The 21,631-nt window shown below is 35.0% G+C and overlaps 1 protein-coding gene and 1 pseudogene across 2 annotated transcripts; one reads left to right on the forward strand and one right to left on the reverse strand.

The window, feature by feature from the left end:
* The first annotated feature begins 7,983 nt into the window (after positions 1-7,983).
* On the forward strand, positions 7,984-9,772 carry LOC117630736 (LOB domain-containing protein 1). Its single transcript, XM_034363476.1, has 2 exons — positions 7,984-8,358; positions 8,943-9,772. The coding sequence occupies exons 1-2, from the start codon at positions 8,074-8,076 to the stop codon at positions 9,300-9,302; spliced, it is 645 nt and encodes a 214-aa protein (XP_034219367.1). The 5' UTR covers positions 7,984-8,073; the 3' UTR covers positions 9,303-9,772.
* A 6,673-nt stretch (positions 9,773-16,445) lies between these two features.
* On the reverse strand, positions 16,446-20,138 carry LOC117630733 (annotated as a pseudogene). Its single transcript, XR_004586247.1, has 2 exons — positions 17,911-20,138; positions 16,446-16,914 (listed from the first exon to the last, which is right to left on the reverse strand). The product of XR_004586247.1 is annotated as a putative pentatricopeptide repeat-containing protein At1g12700, mitochondrial (transcript).
* Positions 20,139-21,631: the final 1,493 nt, after the last annotated feature.

A 21,631-nucleotide genomic window follows, 5' to 3' on the forward strand; every position in this document is an offset into this window, starting at 1 on the left:
TTTGATATTGTTTGTTAGGACTTTCTTCAAAGACTTTCTACGATGACATTTAGTAATTCCCGGTGCACTGAGTATTGCTAACTTAAGTTGTCTATGGGCGTGCAAGAATTTTGACTGTTGATGGATGCGGGTCTCACAATAGAGCCTGCATGCATTTACGGTCAAAAATCAATCGCCACTTATTGTAGCATAGTTATTCCCCCAAATCGTTATCTTTCATTTTCTTTTGGCAAAGAGCCCTCTTGTTCTCAAAATTACTACCTACTTGATTTCACCTTTCTTGATACGCACCATAATTTTTCGTTTTTAACCTTTTTGTTTTCGATGGAATAATTCTTTAAATTTAATCTACTAATGACGTTACGCAACCCTTGTTTGTTGGGCCTCCACTTTTGTTTTCCGCTTTAGCCTCTTGGCTCTTATTGCATGTTTCTGTTCCAACAAAATGTAAAAGGAAGCTGTGGATGGTGGGGAAACCCAAAAGAAAAAAGAGAGTTTAACTATTATCTCTAATATAGGGGCAAATTATAAAAAATGAGATTCACTATTATATTCAATATATGAATTTAAATTATAAAAAAATTATATATGAAATGGACTTTAGCAACACAACTAAAGTCCATTTATAACATAACAAAAAGGTTTTTAACTTCTTTTAAATTAAAAAACTACATTTGATTTCTTAAAACAAACTCAACTTCAAAACATCATAAAAAAATAGGGGTTGGCACTCAAACCGGCGAATCGGAAATCTGAGTCGAACCTCATCGAATCAAACCGGAAAAATCCAAGTTGACTAAAAAGTCAACAATCGGTCAAAAATTGAACCGAACCGGTTTGGACAGATTTTGAATTCAGTTCCATGTTTTTAAAAACTGAACCGGTCAAATTTAAAAAATATATAATTTTAATATATATTTATATTTAATACACCTAAAAAAATACACTAATGAAGTTAATGAAGTTACGCAACCCTTGTTTGTTGGGCCTCCACTTTTGTTTTCCGCTTTAGCCTCTTGGCTTCTTGTTGCATGTTTCTGTTCCAACAAAAAGTAAAAGGAAGCTGTAGATGGTGGGGAAACCCAAAAGAAAAAAGATAGTTTCACTATTATCTCTCATATAGGGATAAATTATAACAATGGAGATTTACTATTATATCCAATATAAGAACTCAAATTATAAAAAAAACTATATATGAAATGGACTTTAGCAACACCACCAAAGTTCATTTACAATATAACAAAAAGGTTTTTAACTTCTTTTAAATTACAAAACTACCATTAATTTCTTAAAACAAACCCAACCCCAAAACTTCATAAAAAATCTCAAAACACTCAATAGGGCATTAAAGTAATTTAATAATCAAATTAAATTCAATAGGGCAAATTTTCATTTTTTGGGTTTTTGTTGTTGTTTGTTTATAGAAATTAAATGGTGTAGAGCTTATTTATAGTTTTAGTGCTAAGAATGGGTATATGACTAAATATCTCTTATAAAAAAATCATATATAAAATAAACTTTAGAAATATACCCAAAGTCCATTTACAACATAACAAAGAGGCTTTGAACTTTCTATAAATTACAAAATTGCCATCAATTTCTTAAAACAAACTTAACCCCAAAATCTCATTAAAAAAACTAAGGATGGCAATGGGTCGGGTAGGGGCTAGGTATGGCAATACCATCCCCGTCCTCGCTCTCCATCCCTGCCTCCATCCACGTTAGGGAATGGTATCCCAACAAGACCCGAATCCCTGAATTTTTTTAAATAAATAAAAATATATCCATATTATAACACGCAAGTTAATTTAACAAAATTAATAAAATCATATAATAATAAAATAAAAAAAAATCCACAGTTTAGGGTAACTTTTTTAATTGTTATATTATATTATATTATATATTTAGTATTTAAAAACCTAATCAAAAGCACCTCTGGCATGCTGGAAGTGTTTCTTCAGTAAATCTTCTAAGTACTTTCTATATAAGTACTTTCTGGACAAGCTTTAAATTTAGTTCAAGTCTTGTGCTGGCTTAAATCTTCCTCGGAAATGGATAAACCAATATATGCCTAAACTAGCTTAACTAGATTCGACGAAAAAAAAGAAACTAGCTTAACATGTCAAGGAAAGTGTGGGTATAGTACAACATAGACAAATGGAAGTTTATGTCAATTTCAACAAGTAATTGTTTTGGACAACTTTTTATTAGTTATATTATATTATATGTTTAGTAACTAAAAATAAATACATCACTTATCAGGTCGGGTTCGGAGATGGAGATAATAATACCATCCTCGCCCCGTTTCTGATCAAGTATTTTGAAAAATCGGGGATCTTGATACCTGTTCCATTTTCCCTCGAAATCTCCCACCGTTAGGGGCAGGGACCCGACATGACGGGGATTTTTGCCATCCCTATGTAAAAAGCCCAAAATACTCAACATGGCATCAAAGTAATTTAATAATCAAAATTAAATTCAAAAGGGCCATCTGTCCTTTTTTTGGGTTTGTTTATATAAATTAAATAATGTAGTTTTTAGCTATATCACTAGTGCTAAGAATGAGAACTAAATACCTCAAGAAGAAAACGGGAATTAATTTTTTCTTTCAATAATGGAAGGAAAAATACAACTAGATTAAGAGCTAATTAGTATAAACATAAATTAATTTTTTTTTTTTTAAAGGAAAAAACAAAATTACTTGTATTGATTTGAAGTTTGTGAAAGCTTTTTAACGTGGAGTGTTTAAACTAACAATTGATCTTGTGATATTTATCTCTATTTTATTAAAAGATGTTCAAAGTTCGAATTATCTTTCTACAGTGACATGATATGATAAGTATAGGGCCATTAATTTATGTTTTGTGTTGTGATATGATCTACTAGCGTCATGTTGTGATAAGGTTAGGTCCAAATGTTATTGTCTTTTTATGTAAATTTCGTGTGTTAATTGATCGCTTGGAATTTGGCCAAGAAAGCCTTGATCTCTCCACATTTTCAATTTAGGATGAACAGTCGTATTCAAGGCCTCCTTTAGTCCTGCATGTGATAAGAAATACCATCATCATCGACTTTGTGAGTGCCTTCCATTTTACTTGCAGGACTATGGTGCTCGTCCGGTTATCAAATCTTTGCTTCCCATAATCTACCAGGAAAACTTCCACGTGCCGATCTCTCTCGTCATTGACTAGTAATGTAATGTCATAGATAGATATATGGTTGTTCTTTATCACCGGTTGTAAATAGTCAGGATCTATCTCTCTTATTACTTGACTATTCCCTTTGACAACATAGATAAACACATAGTTGCACACAACTAGTTTTACTTAAGATTTTCTCGTGGCTTACAGATAGATAACACGTAGTCTAGCATTTCCGCAATAAAATGATTGTTTTTGGGTTTTGGTTTGAATGTTTGGGCTTAATATTCTAGTCGTGCACTCAAATTACCGTGTGATGTCCGCTAATTTGGCTGCTTGAAGTCATTGAAAGAGAGAGAGAAAGAAATTAAGGAGCTGCAGGAGGTCAATTGCTCTTAGCGGTCGGAGTGGGAACTGGTTGTAACAAAAGACCTTATGCTAAAACCGTGTGGACCTTAATCTCTGTAAACAGCCAAATTCTTCCATGGAAAATGGAATTAGAAGCCTAAGATCTGGAAAGCTCTAGAATACCAACCAAGCGGGACCCTATGAATAACATTTTTTTTTCTTATTAAAAGCGTAACGTTTTCTTCCATGTCATGTTATATCACATTGAAGAACATGTTAGGTTGTTTGATCAAGAACATCTCCTTAACGATAATGCTACACTAACCGAATCATGAGGAAAGAAGGGAACCACCCTCATGTGGATTTGGATCTGGATCCTCTGCTGGTGGTTTCACCGATTAATTTTGATATTTCTAGCAGTGGATTGAAGTATATAATGTGTAAAGATTAATGATGGGGTTTTTGGTTAACAATGTAATAAGTAATACAAATACATTATTTTTTCAATTTTTAGAACTGTATGACTGATTTTTGTTCAGCATTCAAAATAAATCGGTCTTCCAGTAGTTCACATTTATGTGGTTTACAACTATGGTTTGTGTCTCGACTGAAAAATTGGAAAATTTTGGTCAAGTCTCGAGAATGTTTTGGTTTTGGTCTTGGTCTTTGATATTCATGGCATAAATGCAAAGAGCATATAATGAGTGCCCTATCTTCAAGTGCACGGCAAACATAACCATGCAACCCTACACGATCGAATGTCGATCGATCATGAAATAAATTTTTGGTCTTCGGGCGATGTGAAGACACCCAAAACCAACTATCCATCATGTTGAAAGTTGAATTTATTAATGAAGTCTGCAACGAAATTAAAGTAAATTATTAAACGTGTATAAAGAGAGCATGGAAAAGGAGGGCGATTGGATGCTCAAACTCAAAAAGTACCAATGCCGTATAGCACATGTGAGCTTCTTCTTGCGACCATGACTATTCAACTCGAAGAGGACACTCCATTTTCTTGGAAATAATAATACATCGGGTGTCTAACCCTAAGTAGGACAATTCAGAAAAATAATCCGATGAGACGGGCACTCGATTTTTGACTAGTTTTCTTGAAAATCGGCTTTGATGGTTTATGAAACTAATAATTCAATGAGTGACGTATGTATGTGAGACGTCCGTTTCATGAAATGATGGATGCAAGCAAGTTTTTCTTCACACAAGAGGGTAACATACCCATTGGCACAATTGCCTATTTAATCGCCAACCCATGCAACTGCATATAAGAATTGACTCGTTTTCGTATGAACCGATTACATATATAATTTTCCTCTCACAAAGTGTACTTAGAATCCGTACACTTTAGCTGAATTTGAGGCTATTTTCTCATATACTCTTCATCATACTTTTGTTTTGGGATTGCTCATGGAAGCTGAAAGAGGAAGTCATCGAATTCAGCATTGCAAACTCTCTAGAAACCAGCTAATTAATAGTACGGAAAGTGAAAACATTAAAAAAGGTACCGACTGTTTGTTGGTGAGGTGCGTATTTTGTTACCACGTCACCAAAATGAAGTCAAAATCAGTCTTTATGATGAAGATTGAGAGAGTTAATGGATGGCGGGGGGAATTAAATACTGTTCACTCTATGATTGAGCCACCCCAAAACAAGAACATTGAGTTTTCATATTGCTTCTTACATGCACATGACATCATATTAAATGAGTTATTTTGCTTTTGTTCTAGCCAGGATATTCACAAAGCAACCTTCGTTGTTTAGATAATCACTAACTTCAAAAGTTTAAGTAATATTCTGCAAAAATGGGATAATCAAACTTAGGATCTCGCGTAAAGTGAGCTCTAAGACCAATTAGATCTCACCCACTACAAAATTTTAACGCTTTAAGTTGTCAAAGAATTAGACCAACAATGTATATCAAACTTACGTTATAAAGGCATTTATTTCGCGCATAAAAAGCTCCTTTTGCATTTTGTTTTGGTGCTTTTGTTTTATTTTATGTGTGGGGTGAAATCGAAACTACTTCCGTTTACATGGCTAACTTGCTATCAATATGAACTGATTGTTTTCAGTTGGACTTTGTGAGTTTTGAAGGTGCATGAGCAAACTACAAAAGTAGAATTTGGCATATGCTTTCTTTTATTAAGGTCCACGCGCATAAGACTCTTTAAGAGCAAAAAAAAAAGGAAATTTTGTTTTGAAAGGTTAGTGGGGTGGAGGTGGAGATGGGTGAAGAAACACAAGTCCAACTGCTTCCACTGCAAAGTAGAACAAGTTTAATTAACAGGCAAAACTCAGTTTAGTATAACAAGTGGCAAACTTAATCACTTAAATATTAAATAATAATCGAGAATATAATTTTTCTTTTTCTGGGTTAAGAACAGAAATATATTAATTTACGATATATTTTTTCTCTTGGATATGGAGAAGTCGCAATCGTCAATGGCAGCTTAAGACTTTAGATTACCAGAGTTTTCTCACCTCATGCGCGCAACGAGCTGACCGGCTCCCTACCAACCATACCCCACCTTTATCTTAACTTTATACAAAAAAACACGCTTATATTTCCTTTTGTATCACATATACAGTGAGGAAGTCAGAAATTTATCATTATGTGAAGATGACAGAATAATGAAATGGAATATGTGCATCTCAAAAAATGCATATATATATATATTCATTAGAGAGTAATTGAAGGGAAAAAAAAAAGTGAGTTATTGTGATGAACTGGCCATATTGTGACTTATACAGATCATATTGTTGATCACATATCTTAAGACTTTACTGATTACTTACGTGAATGAATCTGATTCGTATATAAGATGTGTTTAAGTTTAAAGAGTGGCAGTTATAGCATTACCCGAAAGAACACTTAACAATGCTTTTTCAGATTTATAGGTTTTAAGAGCACTTAAATGAGCTAGTTAACTACATCGGGATACTTGGGTCGTTCTCAATGAAAATAAGTAGGTCATTAGGCGGTGGTTAGAGGAGGTGGATTCAGCAGGCCCAATCACTCACCAAATAAACCCTACTTTTTAACTCATTCACCACAAATCTCTGCCACGTCACCCCGGCAAAAGCCTACACAATAATTAGTTTCAAGTGTGGACCAAATCTGGATTTAGGTTTTGGTTAACCACATTTTGTAATTCCATTTTGAGTGATGACATGAGGGAAAAACAAAAACAAAAAAAGAAGCCAAAAAGGAAAAGGTGTGTGTAGGGTTTTGTAATGTAGCTTTGGGGCCCTTCAGAAGAGGAGGAATACATTTTGGTTTAAAAGTTAATGTCAGTGACGGATGGTACGTCAAATCGAAAACTATATATCATTACCGTTCTCATCCAAACCTTTGACTCTTAAAATAAATATGACTTTGTTGTGTATTTTTTTTTTTTGTTTGAAATAACAGCTCTATGTATGGCTCAAGTCCGAGAAAATGGGAAGGAGGAGGGAGAGAGAGGGTGAGGCGCCAAATTTCCCCAGTTGAAAGTTAGGCAATGTTATAGCTTATAATTTACAGAGATAAAACAAAATTTCAAAAATATCTTTGAGACTATTTTGGCTGATGAGAAAATTCTTCATCATATCTTAAAGCAGACTTTGATATGTACAATCATTCACAAACTACGCATTTCAAATTACTTTGAATGTTACTGTGTTCATAAGGATTTGAGTTTACGATGTCTGAATTCAAAGCTCATATCTTACTTGTTGCGGATAGAAAGAGAGAAATTAAAAATTTAAGAAATAAAAATGTCTAGAAACGCTACTTGTTGGGAAGGAAAGTCGCATGTGAAAACAACCGCCGTCAGTAGGGCACCCCTTGTCCTGGACAAGGGTTAGAAATAGAAATTGTCCTGCATTTTTCCTATCTTTGTTGACAAGGTTTTTCATCATGAGTTAATTCTTAATTTATACTATAACCATTTGACTAAACCCAACCACCCAATTTGATATATGATTAAAGAGCAAGTGAATTTGATTCTCTTTACTTTTAACAATTCCAGCAATAAAGATTGCTTCTGGGGCTTGCTTGCTACCACCAAATGAAATTACTGAGTAAATGAAAAAAAGTAGAGATTTATTTGAAGTGCTTTGGTGGTTAAAAAGATGAATTGAGAAGGACTTTTGGAGACTACCGAATTGTTTGTATACGGCTATTTTGATTTTAGACTTTAAAACTTGTGACTGCAAACTGGGTTTTTTCAGAGGGGATGATGAATTTTCAAACTTGAAGATAATTTTTTCCTGCAAAAAAATCAAAGGTGAAATTATATATAATTCTGTCATTAAACCTAACGGCTTAAGAGAAATTAAATATAAATCTGTCTCTATGTGACAGAATCAGCAGCCTAATTAAAATATTCAACAGATGACGTCACAATGACACTTCCTCCGAAGGCTTCCTTCCCCTATTTATACTCTAACTTTGTGCTGCAAACAAACCCCACCCCACCTCTCTCTCTCTCTCTCTCTCTCTCTCTCTCTTCTCCTTCTTCTTCTCAGTTTTCTCTCTCTACACAAAAGCATAGCTTAAAGCTCAAATCTTAAAGATTTAGCTGCAATGGAGTGCAGTAATGAGACAATGAACACAAACTACACAACCACCTCCTCAACCCCTCTGTCTCAGTCTCCTTCTTCTTCACCATCCTCTCCTCCTCCTCCTCTGCCTCCTACTCCAACTCCAAACCCACCTGTGGTTATAAGTCCTTGTGCTGCATGCAAGATCTTGAGGAGAAGATGTGCAGACAAATGTGTCTTGGCACCTTACTTTCCTCCCACTGAGCCAGCCAAGTTCACTATTGCTCATCGTGTCTTTGGGGCTAGTAATATCATAAAGTTCTTGCAGGTACTTTTCTTCATGTAGCACTACTTGTCAAAGTAGGTCTATGACTCTGTGTTCTGGAATATTAGATACACAGTAATGTTCTTCTGTCACACTGTAAATTTTGGTAATTTTACTAAATATGTAGTTTAAATTCACAGTCTAATAAAAATTATCGTTCTCTTGTTTGACAAAGACAAGTCTGACCAGAAGACACGAAAAGGCTTACATAGCTAGAACTTAAGGTCTTTCTCCCATGTGAAATACTAAGTGTCAGATTTTCCATGGAATATTGTGTTAAGTTGCATTCATATTTGAAAATTCTAGGAAGTATTCACTAGACACAAATGGAGACGTACCAAAGTGGTAGGAAATTCCCTTTCAGCCCTTAGCCCTGATATTATTTTTCATCAAGGAAATCAACTACTCTGACTAAATTATGCTGATAACAACAGAACAAGGGAGAAAAACTCTCAAAAGTACCTCTTTTTTTCCTTTTCTTTTTTCTTTTTCTTTTTTCTTTTTCTGACTATTTTCTCAGTTTGCAATCAATTAAATATTGAAAGTTTATTTTGTAACTAAATGAAAGAAACATTTCAAATTTTCAGGAACTTCCAGAATCTCAAAGAGCTGATGCAGTGAGCAGCATGGTTTATGAGGCCAGTGCAAGAATTAGAGACCCAGTTTATGGGTGTGCAGGGGCAATCTGCCACCTCCAGAAACAAGTGAATGAGCTGCAAGCACAATTAGCCAAGGCACAAGCTGAGCTTGTCAACATGCAATGCCAGCAAGCCAACCTTGTGGCACTAATTTGCATGGAGATGACACAATCTAATGATCAGGGCTCTCCTCAGCAATCACTTGATCACAACTTCATCACCAGTTCTCATGGCAGCAACCAGAGCAACGTAAGCTTCCTTGATGACACCACCACTCTAGGCTCATTGTGGGAACCACTTTGGACATGAAGAGAAACAAATAATTAAGAGGAGGAATGCTAGCGTCAGTCGAGCATGAGTACGTGACATATCTTGATCAGTGTGGGCTCAACAGTAGGTCTCACACTCATGCATAACTCAGAATGCATCACGCATGTACAACTGACACTAGCATCAACTATTAATTAATTATTGTAACACAATGGATTGAAAAAAAAAAAAAAAAACTTGTTCCAGGAATCCAATCAAATTCTCCTAAGGAGAAGTTGAAGGACACCATATTAATTAATAAATTTTAGGTAGCTCTCTAGTAGGAATGAAGTAGCACTAGATCTTCAGTGTTTGAACAAAAGGGAGGGAAGATGAAAGTTGAGATTGATGTAGTGACTTTGTTTAAGCCTCCTGCAGGGCAAAAGTAGCTAGCTTGGTGGGTCTTTTTCTTTTAGTTTCATGTAATATTTTCCATGTTGAAGAGGAAAACAGATATATGTCTGTTCTCAGTCCATTTGTGTCCTGATCTTACTGAATCTAGCTTTAACCAACTTTTGGTCACCTACTTTAATTACTTAATAAATTGATGTTTGATGCATGAATTAATTCCTTGTCCAACTAGCTTTTGACCATCTTTCTCTGTAACGACCTTTAAGCCCACCAAAAGAAAACCCTCTCTCTTTTGCAACTTGGGATAAGCACCATGTTTATCAACTAATACAATCAGATTTTATTAATTAAATTGAACTTTAATTTTTATATGGTAACAATTAATTATATTTATCTGCGATTATGAGTTGTGTTGTAATTATGCATGGAGATGAGAAATTGGAAATTAAATTGCATAGGGTGTGTGCGTTAAAGAATCTAAAGTCCTATATCGGAAACTATGGTACACTACTAATAATACTGAAGCCTTTTGTTTCACTTGCTGAACTTTGAAGGTGGTTAATTTAGAGACAATATAACTATTAGTAATAGAAACCCGATGATCCGTGGTTGTAAAATCTAACAAACCTATTATCGTTTAGAATAAAGACACCATTTCAGCATCAGGGTCTGTTTTTATCTGCCTTCATTGGGCAATGTGGACCTATTATGGATTTGCACCACTGGCTCTCAATTGAAAATGAAACTGATGTATTTAAAACTGACAATACATTTTTTAGATTTATCTAACCATATATGCTTGGCTCTTGAAAGTGCATAAATCTTGATCACCATGTCAAAGATGTATGCATACCTTTTGGCTTTGGGCTGGCTACAGATGTTTTGACTGATTCCGCAATCTTTTAGTGCATGCTTTCAAGGAAGTAAACAAAATACAATTCCATGGTGACATGACCTTTTTTTTTTCTTTACCGTGTTTCTTTTCTGATTGATACTGCAGCAGCAGCCCCTCCTAAACTTATTTCACACTGATCGAGTTTTTTTGCTAATAAAGGAAATCTTTCGAGTGAATATGCAACTTGAACCCCAATATTCTTGATTTTCTCTTTCATGGAAAGGTGGGATGGTGTTCGATGAAATGTTTCAAAGAGGTATTCACTACTTTATAAAATAAAAAAAAATACTAATAATAATAAAAGGATGAGGGCAGACTTGCCCATGTTCAATTTCATAAGGTTCGTTGACTCTTGAGCTTTCTTTTATGAAAAAGGGCATTACTGTATAATAAAATGTCTCAAAGAGGCATATTGATAACCTAAGGCACACCTACTTATGTTTAATTTGATGAACTCTATTCATCACACCCCGTAGTATTCTTGTATTTTTCTTTATGATATTGTGTTTGATAAAATGTCTTCAAGAGGCATTTATAAGCTCAAGAAGGTTGAAACGCATCACGTTTATTACACTATAACAGTGACATACAAATTTTTGATGTGATGTTACGTTGACTATAATATAAATCACATATTTACACGTCAATTATCTATCTTTTTTATTGCAAGCGACTGGGACAAAGGAGTTTCGAACTTCTACCCACATAAGTAAAAATGAAAAAACTTATCCAACTGAACTATACTTCACGGATATTTGCACATGAATTCAACTACATCATAAAATAACATGTCATAGAAATCCTTCCAACTATAACCAATGATTAATCGTGGTGGATCAATTAGATATTACTTTTACTGTCCCAAACTGTGACACTTAGCCAATAAGTCACTTGATGTTGTTAATATTAGTTATTACTGTCCCCCGTCTCCGTTAAAAGTCACAATCTTTTTCCTCTTGACAATGATGCAGAAGAATTTTCTCAACAGAACATTGGGCCCCTCTTGATGTGGGTCATTGCCACGTGTCCATTTGTTACTCCCCCATTGATAGTAATTAGTAAACTGGTAATCATAGCTTTGATCCCCCCCCGCCCTAATTAAACGCGTTTTTGACGCACAATTCAAATCATGTGCACCCCACGTGCGTGAGTTGATGATGATCTCAGATTCTCAACTAAGCAAAGAAGCAAAGCCAACAAAAGATTGTCACCTGTCGGCAACCGATTGATTCTCTCTTTCTGTCCCTTTTTCTTCTCCCTCTTCTTCTTTTTTCCTCAAGAGACAAAATATCTATGTCTCACCCAACATGCCATAATTTTCTATGCTTGAACGGGAACAAAGTCTGTTTTTTTGACCCAATTGTACCTCTACAGAGGCTATAAAATTAAGCAAACCTATTGCTATATATTATAAAAATACTTTATAAATAAAGAAAAAAAATGAGTTCCACAAGTCAATGATATGATCCTTTAAATTATATTTTTCACTCTCATGACAAGAATTCTTGTGTACTGGTTTGTATTCATTTTTGTACGTGGTGAACTTTATCCAACCTAACATGCTGTAGTGTCTAGGAAAGATGATGTCTTTAGAGAGAGGTTGATCATAAGTTGACTGGTTAAAATGTATTCCTTGTTGGCGATTCATAATTATACAATATATTTGTCATTAGGTTTTTAATTACTTTGTATGATATTTGATTAAATCGGTGTTATTGTGCGTGATTCTATCCATATCAATTCAATTTGTTGTGTTTAATCACTATATAATATTTACCTATATTCGACACCATAATTTACTTTGTACTTTTGCTTTTCATTAATAATTACTATCGATTATTCTATATAAAAAAGAAGGTTTGATCCACCAGAAAAGGTCTTGAATTAATTACACATGCACATGTCACTATATGGTGAATATATGATGAAGGAAATGATTATATGGAACTTAAAAATGTTCACCAATATTTTAAAGTTAATGTTATCATTTGATTATGGGAATTCAATTGGTGAGATGAGAACATGGTCAATTAAAACAGTTGTACCTCCAAAAAAAATCAATCACTGATTAACTTTCTAGGTGAATGTGACACTATATCTGAAGGATTGTCTCATACCAGATAGTTTTTAATTTATTTTTTTTAGAGAATTTTTTTTTTTATAAAAAAAAGGGGTCTTATTTTTATAGAACACAATTATCCATTCTATTTTTAAATTCTAAAATAAAATTTAAAAAACCAATTGATACACGCGTGATCAAATGCCAAGGGACTAGTATAGATAATNAGGTATGTGGTATGCTGAGTAATGTGGGGAGTGGGAATGGATCTCCCCTACCAACATTATACTGTTTGAGTGCAAGCTAAGAGATCTATAAATAGGTGTGAGCTATAGTTCTTGTTATATAGCTCATCATTAATATTTTATTGGTCAAGAAATGATTAAATTTTATATTTGTATGGCACCATCTTATAATCATAGAAAGAATCTTTATCGCTGTACATTTACAGTGGGTTTAGATCAATCTACATCATTTCCCATTGCCCATATAGTGGTATTAGGTGTACGAAAACCTATTTTAAAAGGTCGCATTGCACCAACTTTTGTCACAAAAAAAATGTCAAATATAAGATGGGACAGAGTAGGAGACTGCAAGAAAAGAATGATCCAATACATCGATAAACTGAAGCCAAATTTATTGCATTAAATTAACGAAAGGCAAAGATCGACAAACCCACAACTAAAAGGGAGACTTAAAGAGTCAAAAATTTGAAACAAGTCTTATCCATATTGTTTGAATTTGCATTACCTAAACAACTGCTACTGAGGAGAATGTTGCAATGGGAACTATGACATTAACATTTGCTTTGTTGAATCCGCATTATATATGTATATAGAAATCAATGGGAAAAAGACCAGAAGAGTCGCTCCTTTTGATTCTCGTTCTCTCTTGCTTTTTGAGTTTTGATCTCATTCTATTCCTTTTTCTGCTGCTTTGATGTGTATGTATGCATGTTGCTAAGCCCACTAGCTGAGTTTTGCAGTCATTTGAGGCTTTTGAGCTTCTTTTCTCACTTCAGAAGTTATGGTGGTGATCATAGAGCGTTCATACCAAACATAAATGTTTTGTTCTCATGTGGCATGTGGATGGTTGGTAGTCGCTAATTAATGAATTATGAGACTCACTTGCATTATGGACCGAAAATTCCACGGGAAACCATAGTGAGGAGACTGCCCTTTTAGCATCGCTTACAAAAAGTACTATGTGATAAAAGTGGAGATAGGCCCGACATTATTGCACATCATGTTAATTGGCAACACCGTACATCTCGTGTGCCTTTGGCCGTCATTCCACGAGACATTCCCAAAAGTTGCATGGTACAAAGTCTTATAGCCTTTAGATTACATACACCTACTTCTATTTATTTTTAGAAAAACTAACTATCATATATATAGTTAATGGTGTGTTACACTACTTTCATTTGATATGTTTTTGCCACTTTTTATGAGCAAAAGTCTTCAAGATTAGTCCCTAATTGAGGAGTGATACTTCGATAATTTTATATACCAACTCACTCTTGGCTTAGTGATATTTCTTTTTTCAATGTTAAAATATGTTTAAGTTCAACAAAACAACCCCCACCCCCCAATTTAAGGAAAAGAAAATAATTTCATTTGCAATATTGTTTTCCTCGTCACAACCCGTTTTCGCATTTTCTATCGCATATGCTTTTTTTTTCAAAAGTTTTGGTTAAGCTTTAAGAAAATTGAACTCAAAGATTTGCTTGGTCTTGTAGGGCATGTCACATATACTTAATCAAGGGAACATCACATACGTATTATAATATTTAGGAGAGGTAAGATGAGCCAAAAGATGCAAATAGAATTTTCCGTTTGCTTGTTCAATCAAAGAAAATTTTGTGATTTGATTTCCGAGGTATTTAAATCATCGATCATGTGATTAAATCTTATCCAGTGAGCACATAAGCTTTCTTTTTCATGAGATGGTGAAATTAGGATAACTAAGCTATGGCAATGGTGCTTTCAACTCAACTGTTTTGAAACACATCGCCATTTTCAAGAGTCGTTTAGCATTTGAAAGGAAAACTTCAAAGTTTGCAGGGAATCTTGAATTGAAATAATTGATTTTTCAAACCACGATTTTCACTCATGCTTTTGAAATTATATTATAAATTAAATATTCAACATACTACACATTTTGCTAAGGGATAAGCTTCACAGAATAGGACCCAAAAAAAATTGTAACACTTTGCTAGAGATCAACTTCCCCACGTAATAAACTTTGTGATTTGATTTCCAACCATGTAATTCAGGAATAATTATAAATATTTGTAGACGACGACAAATATAAAACCCTAGTCAAAGTATTTTTCAGTGTGTTTTTTTTTTCGGGGTTTAATTTCCCTATGAAAAATATTATTATTTTTCTTTCTTTTCTTCTAGAGAGATGAGGAAAACCAATTTAATTAGCAAATGTTTAGACAAATCGCAATTGATTTCTACCATAATACCTAATGGTATGAGAAAGTTCAAAGCAGTCAACCAGTCCAAGCAAAACTGCCATGTGTATAACACATTGTCATTTGTTAGGTAATTTAAGGGAGAAAACTAACACATTTGGACATGAAAATTGAACTTGACCCTTTGGACTCTTCCATGACTTATTTTCCCTCGTTGAATGATGTGTTGTCCCTTACATCTAGGGTTAGGGGCGGACAAATTAAATTTCCGTTAAACCCAACTAACTTGACCTGAATAGTACTATCGATTCAATTTTACACGCAAAAAAAAAAAAAATAATAATAATAAAATCAAGTTATTTTTATGAAATGAAAGACCTAAACTTTCCACGATCAAACACATCAAATGGGAAACGTTTTAAAGAGAGAAAAAGCCAGCTAAGTACATTCAAAACAAAATTGAAAATTTCTTGAATGCTTATATTATAGCACCTATCAAATTGTTGTCTGCATTCAGAGGCGAAGTTCAACACGTGTCATTAGCATGTGAGAACACCAGCTAAGCCCATTTTTATTTAAACTCAGGAAAGAGTTTATTTTTCCTAAGATGACCCAAAAGAAGAAAAATTGGTAATAAAATTGAAGGCCCAAAAGAAAATAACAAAAATACACAAAAGCGGACCAAGTGTTACACCCAGTGGGCTTTCCTATTGGTATTACAATAGTGTAACTAAGAAAAATAAATAAAAGTGACCTAAGTTAGTGTTGTGCCCATTGTAACTTTCCTAGCTGTACACTTATGTTAAGCCTTATAGTAACTACAGTGTTTATTTTTCTAATGTACAAGATTGGTAACTTATTTTATATGTACCTCTTTCGGTTGTGAACTCTTTTTACTTGAACTTCTTTGGGCCTGCGTGCTCTTGTGGCTCTAAGTTCTATTAGTTATCTTTTTCTTTTTCTTTTTCCTCATAAAAACAAAAAAACAAAAAAAAGGTCAATTTCAATTTTAATTCCATTCCCAAACATGAACCATCCCCCAATGCCAATGCCAATGCCAATGCCTAGGACATCATATAGGACTATTTATTCCTATATTTCTATGTCCATTCGTCGGAGCACAAGAGTATAATGACCCTAGTGGTGAAGTTAAAACTTCCATGTCATTGTCATTGGATTTATCTCCACTCTCTGTCTCACTTTTTTTATGTAATTCGAGTGGTGGAGTAAAGCTTCAATGTTATGGGAATATATATGTCTACCTTCTCAATTTCAATCTCACTCATTACATAAGTCACGATAAGTGAGATATATAGTGTCGATATATCAATGGTTCGATTCTCACTCTCCTATACACAAAAAACTAATTTATGAGAGTGCCTAACCCAATCCTGTATCTCATGTCATGAGCTGTTATATCCAAAGATTCAATTATCATGTATCATAAATGCCCGCCAAAGTTGTCTATTTTGGCCAGACACACAGAACATAAACAAGAACAATTCCAAGGTTATACTTGTCAAAGCCTAACAACAAACGTTTGCTATGTATACATTTTTATGTGCAGCCGGATATGAAGAGACATGAAAAACACTGCGAAAATACTACACCGACCTGATATCTGTTAATATCAAGAAAGCATGAGCATGTGTTGGAGAATGGCCTCATGTTTCATAAGGACCAAGGGTTGGCCAACTATACGAGAAAACCAAACGTGCGGTGCAGCTAAACTCAAGTGTAGCATTTAGAAAGTACCGGACTTTCATGTGCTGAGAGGGACTAAAGGTCTTTCGTATTGGAGATGAGCATATTCAGTCACTTCAGTAGTCCATTGTCACGAATGAGAAAGGAAATGATGACTTCCAATCCCAAGCAAAATTGCCATCTGCATTGCAAACAACTCAAGCACTTAACACCCTGTCAACATACGTTTAATAATTCGTAATTGGAATCAAGTACTAAGACAATGACATGTTTACATAATCAGACGCATCTACAACAATGGCACGTTCACTAATCCATTATCGGAATCAAGCACACTAAAGTGGTCTTCAACACATACAAATATACGTGTTCACAAACACACATGAGTTTTACTTACTGTATTGGTGGAAATATGAACAGAAAGCATAAACTAGCTGCAAATTAAAGCATTTCTTTTTCTTTTTGATAGGAAATATAGTAAACTATCTTCAAAAATCACTTTGTAAAAACTCTCCCTTCCCTTCCAATCCCAATCCCGGCATTGGGGCAAGAATTTTCCATCATGGCTAACTAGTTCCAACTTCTAACCAAGCAAAACATCTAAAGAGTTTGACTGGTATATATATAAACCAGACAAGAAACAAAAGAGTTTTAACTTGGAAAATTAGTTTAGTTAACATAAAGATTGGTACGCAACATAAGTTCAATCAAGGAACAACAGTATATATACCATTATCAGCTGCTATCCCAATATAACACACTCCTCTCCAGAACATCAATGAATTGCCAAAGTTTAGGCTCATTATTTCATCCTCAAACTAGAAGCCATTAGTATATATATTATACATTATGTGGGAAGAGAGACAAACCAACCTTTGATTTTAAAAAACCTCCGTAGATAACTAGACGCATTTGAATTTTGAAGTCAATGTCAATTGATTTAACATATAATGGTCTATGTTTTGTCAAAGTTTCTGATACCCGAATAAGTAGACACATTATCTGTAGAAGCATTTTCAAGCTAGGACAGTCATGAGAAGGCACACCTAAATTTATATATTTGGCCTTCTATATACAGCAAGATGCCAAGTGATAGGAATACAAAGTAAATAAATCATCATAGATAAATGGAAAAGTCCAAAAGAGTGCTAGATATTCCATTAAACAGAATTAATACCAGAATTAAGGATGCAAGTGAGAAGGCATTTTCACCTCCTGCCATATGCACAACCACTGTAATACCTTTATGGCCGTTGAAGGTGCAGCAGTTCCAAATTTCATTGTCCACAAATGCATATTAATTTCACAGTGATTTTTTTATCAACGGCAACAAAGCAGGATCTACTTCATCTTTCGACAGTAAATTAACTATCAACTCCGTTGTTGATGCATCTGCAGAAAAACCCTTCTCTACCATTGTTTGAATAAGTACCATCGCCCTTGATGTCTGTTTATTATGGATGAACCCTCGGATAATTGTGTTATAGGTGCAACCATCAGGAGAACAGCCTTTCTCTTCCATTTGGATAAGAAACTTTTCTGCTTCACTTGTTAGGCCCGCGATACAGAGTCCATTAATCATTATAGTGTATGTCCTCACATCAGGTCGAAGTCCTTTTGATGATAAACCACAAAAGAGATCCCTTGCAGATTCAATTTTTCCAGCTATGCACAAACCTTCAATAAGAATATTGTAAATCACAATATCAATATCCAACTTCTTCGCTTCCATCTCTCCAAACAATTGCATTGCCCTAGAAAGTTGTCGGTTTTTACACAGGCCATCCAGTAAAATAGAATAAGTTTGAACATTTGGAAGCTTGGCCACAAGCTTGCATCTCAGAGAACAACTTTTGTGCATCATCTATTCTACCCACTTTGCAAAAACCATCCAGAAGAGTGTTATAGGTAACGGTATTTGCAACTAGTCCCTTATGAGACATATCCAGAAAAAGCATCATGGCCTCATCTATTTTTTAAGCTTACAATATCCATTTATCAATGTGTTGTAACAAACAACATTAACCATCAAGCCCTTGCTAAGCATTAGTTCAAAAACATTTTGTGCCTTGCCTATTTCTCCTCGCAAACAGTAACCATCCATGAGTGAATTGTACGTAACTGTATCAGGATCAATATCTCTTTGAATCATCATCTCAACCACGCCTTCTGCTTCCACGACCATTCCCTCCTTACAAAGTGTGTCTACCAAGACGCTGAACGTGAACACATCTGGAAAGATATTTTTACTCACCATTTCATTCAACAACCTTGTAGCTTCTTTCCACTCGCCTAATTTGCAAACTCCATTAATCAAGGATGTATAGGTAATGACATTTGGGGAAATACCCTTGCACATCATTTCTGAGAAGAGGTTTAATGCATCATCAACTAGTGTATCCTTACAAAGACTGTCGATGATTGTGTTATAGACAACTAGGCCAGGCTTGCAAGCTCCTTCCTCCATCTTCCTAAGCAACTGAATAGCGGCACTATTGTTACCTTTCATGCAAAAGCCCTTTACTAGTGTGCCATAAGTAACCACATTAGGCTGACAATTACCTCCCCTCATCATCTTGTGGAGAAGGGTTGCCGCCTCCGCCACTCTATTCTCAAGAAGAAAGCCGTTGATTAGAGTGGTGAAGGTAAAGACATCTGGTTCAAGACCAAGTTTGAAGAAATTTCCCAATACAGATAAACTAAACCCCATTTGGTTTAGATGACAATAACAATTTATGAGAATGTTTAGAGTATAAACATTAGGTCCAATTCCCGACACACCCATTTGGTTATACAAGGTGATGACGGCCGAATAATGTTTCAATTTCGCAAGTTGACCCAATATTTGAGTGAAACGAACAACTGAAGGCCGAGGACGCATTTGAAGCACTCTATCAAACACATTGAAAGCATCCTCAACAGTTGTGATTTTGGGTGAGTTTCTCACTGGCTGCTCTAGTTGGGTTCTTGTAGATTTGATTGGTTTAAAAGGTTGAGAGTGAAGGAAAGCAAAGTAATCGTTGGCGAAAACAACAAGAGTGGAGTTAGAGTGAAGACAAGGCATACCTTTACATCTCCTGATGGTGCAATAAGAAGAAGAAGAAGCAGCTATATTCCGCATCATCATCTTCAGCATCTCAGTGAGTCAGTGAGTCTCAGCCAACCTTCAACATTTGGGAAGCGAGACCAAATCTCGAAAGGGAGCGGCTGAGCTCTCAAGTACGTGGATGATGATCCAGTCGACAAAAACTTTGTTTCGATGAGTTTCGAATTAGTTTTCCTTTCTAATTGCATTTAACAATGCTATGCTATGTCGGGAAAGGGTTGTGGTTTTCTTTTTTCTTCATTTTTACAAAGAATTTATTTCAGTGGGTTAATTGTTACCAGTGAATTAAATATTTCGGAATTATCTCGAGTACTCGTTGTATAAAGGAAAGGATGTCTTTTGATTAGGGATGGCAACGGGTCGAGTAGGGAGTCAGGTATGATAATATCATTCTCGTCTTCGAACTCCATCCCCGCTCCTATCCACGAATTCATCCCCCTTTAATAGGTTTCAAGGAATCCCCGTCCCCGTTCCCGTCGGAGAACTATCTCCCATACCCACCCAAATTCCCGAATTTTTTTTACATAAAAAATATTTATCATATATTTTAACATTAAGTTTCATATTAAATTATCTTTCAACACATCCAAATTAACTATAAAGTTCAACTCAACTATTCAAAATCACATTAATATGAAATTCCAAAGAAGATTAGGAAGAATTAGGAGAGGGAGGTTAACTTAGGGTTAAACATAAATATTATAATTATATATATATTTATTTAAATATAAACATATATATTTTCGGTTCGGGGATGGGAATGCAAATACCATCCCTTCCCCATACCCATTGGGGATTTTTCAAGTTCGGGGGTCTCTGTCCGAGAAATCTCCCATCATTAGGGTCGGAGACTCGACGGGGACCTGCCCCTGCAGGGATTTTTGCCATCCCTACTTTTGACGAAAAAATAAAAAACAAATATATATATATATAATCTCCCCAAAATCCAGAAGTACCCGAGACTACGCACACTTCATTTATTTCTCGCTTTCTCAGTCCTACGTGGCCAGCATCGTGTCACCCAATGACGACAGCGACGATGTTTTATTCGCCATCTCCGAGCAACATCGCAAGCTCATGGAAGCTGAATCCCTAGAGTTCGACATGGATCTTGATAGGACCCGCCTCGAATTCCTCTAAATCCGGGACGATTCCTTTGATAGTTCAGACATCGAACCGATGTCGGGCCTACTTATTAAAGACACGAGCCTTTCTATCGAAATTTCGGCAGTGTCTCACCTAAAAATTGGACATTTTCCCAAACGTCTCTTTTGTAGATACTTATTCAAAGATCATCTCTACAAAAAATCACTTGAATTCGATATCATTTGACTACTCAATTGAATTATTGAAATTTTAGTACTTTCTTGAAGCATCGTGTTCATTGATTTTGTATGACACAATTGGATATCGAAACAGTTTCTGATTTGTCTAATTTTTTGCAAGGATGATCTATAAATATAGACTTAAAAAATAGATGGTTTTGATCGTTGAAAAAAAATTCGTAGGAGACCCTAAAGGGTGTCCCTCAATAGAAAGGAATTATATATATATATATATAATAATGTCTGTATTGTTTTGTTTGATGTAATATGGATATGGTGCTGACAGTTTGAAGTTGAACAGATCTACTATTATATTTGAAACTCCTAAAAAAGCATCACCAGCAACTCCTCGAGTCAGTAAACTGAGCAGGTGAGTCGTTAATTCAGATTCCGATTCACCCTCTCCTGGTGGTGCTGTGAGGAAGATGATGGCTGTGATTGAGAGGGGGGTGGGGCAGAGACGGAGA

This window comes from Prunus dulcis, chromosome 6 (assembly GCF_902201215.1).
Source record: "Prunus dulcis chromosome 6, ALMONDv2, whole genome shotgun sequence".
In the NCBI taxonomy this organism is placed as follows: Eukaryota; Viridiplantae; Streptophyta; class Magnoliopsida; order Rosales; family Rosaceae; genus Prunus; species Prunus dulcis.

Coding starts and splice junctions, on each gene's coding strand:
- LOC117630736 (XM_034363476.1), top strand. CDS start 8,074: ATGGAGTGCAGTAATGAGACAATGAACACAAACTACACAACCACCTCC. Junction 8,359..8,942: donor ATATCATAAAGTTCTTGCAG/GTACTTTTCTTC, acceptor TCAAATTTTCAG/GAACTTCCAGAATCTCAAAG.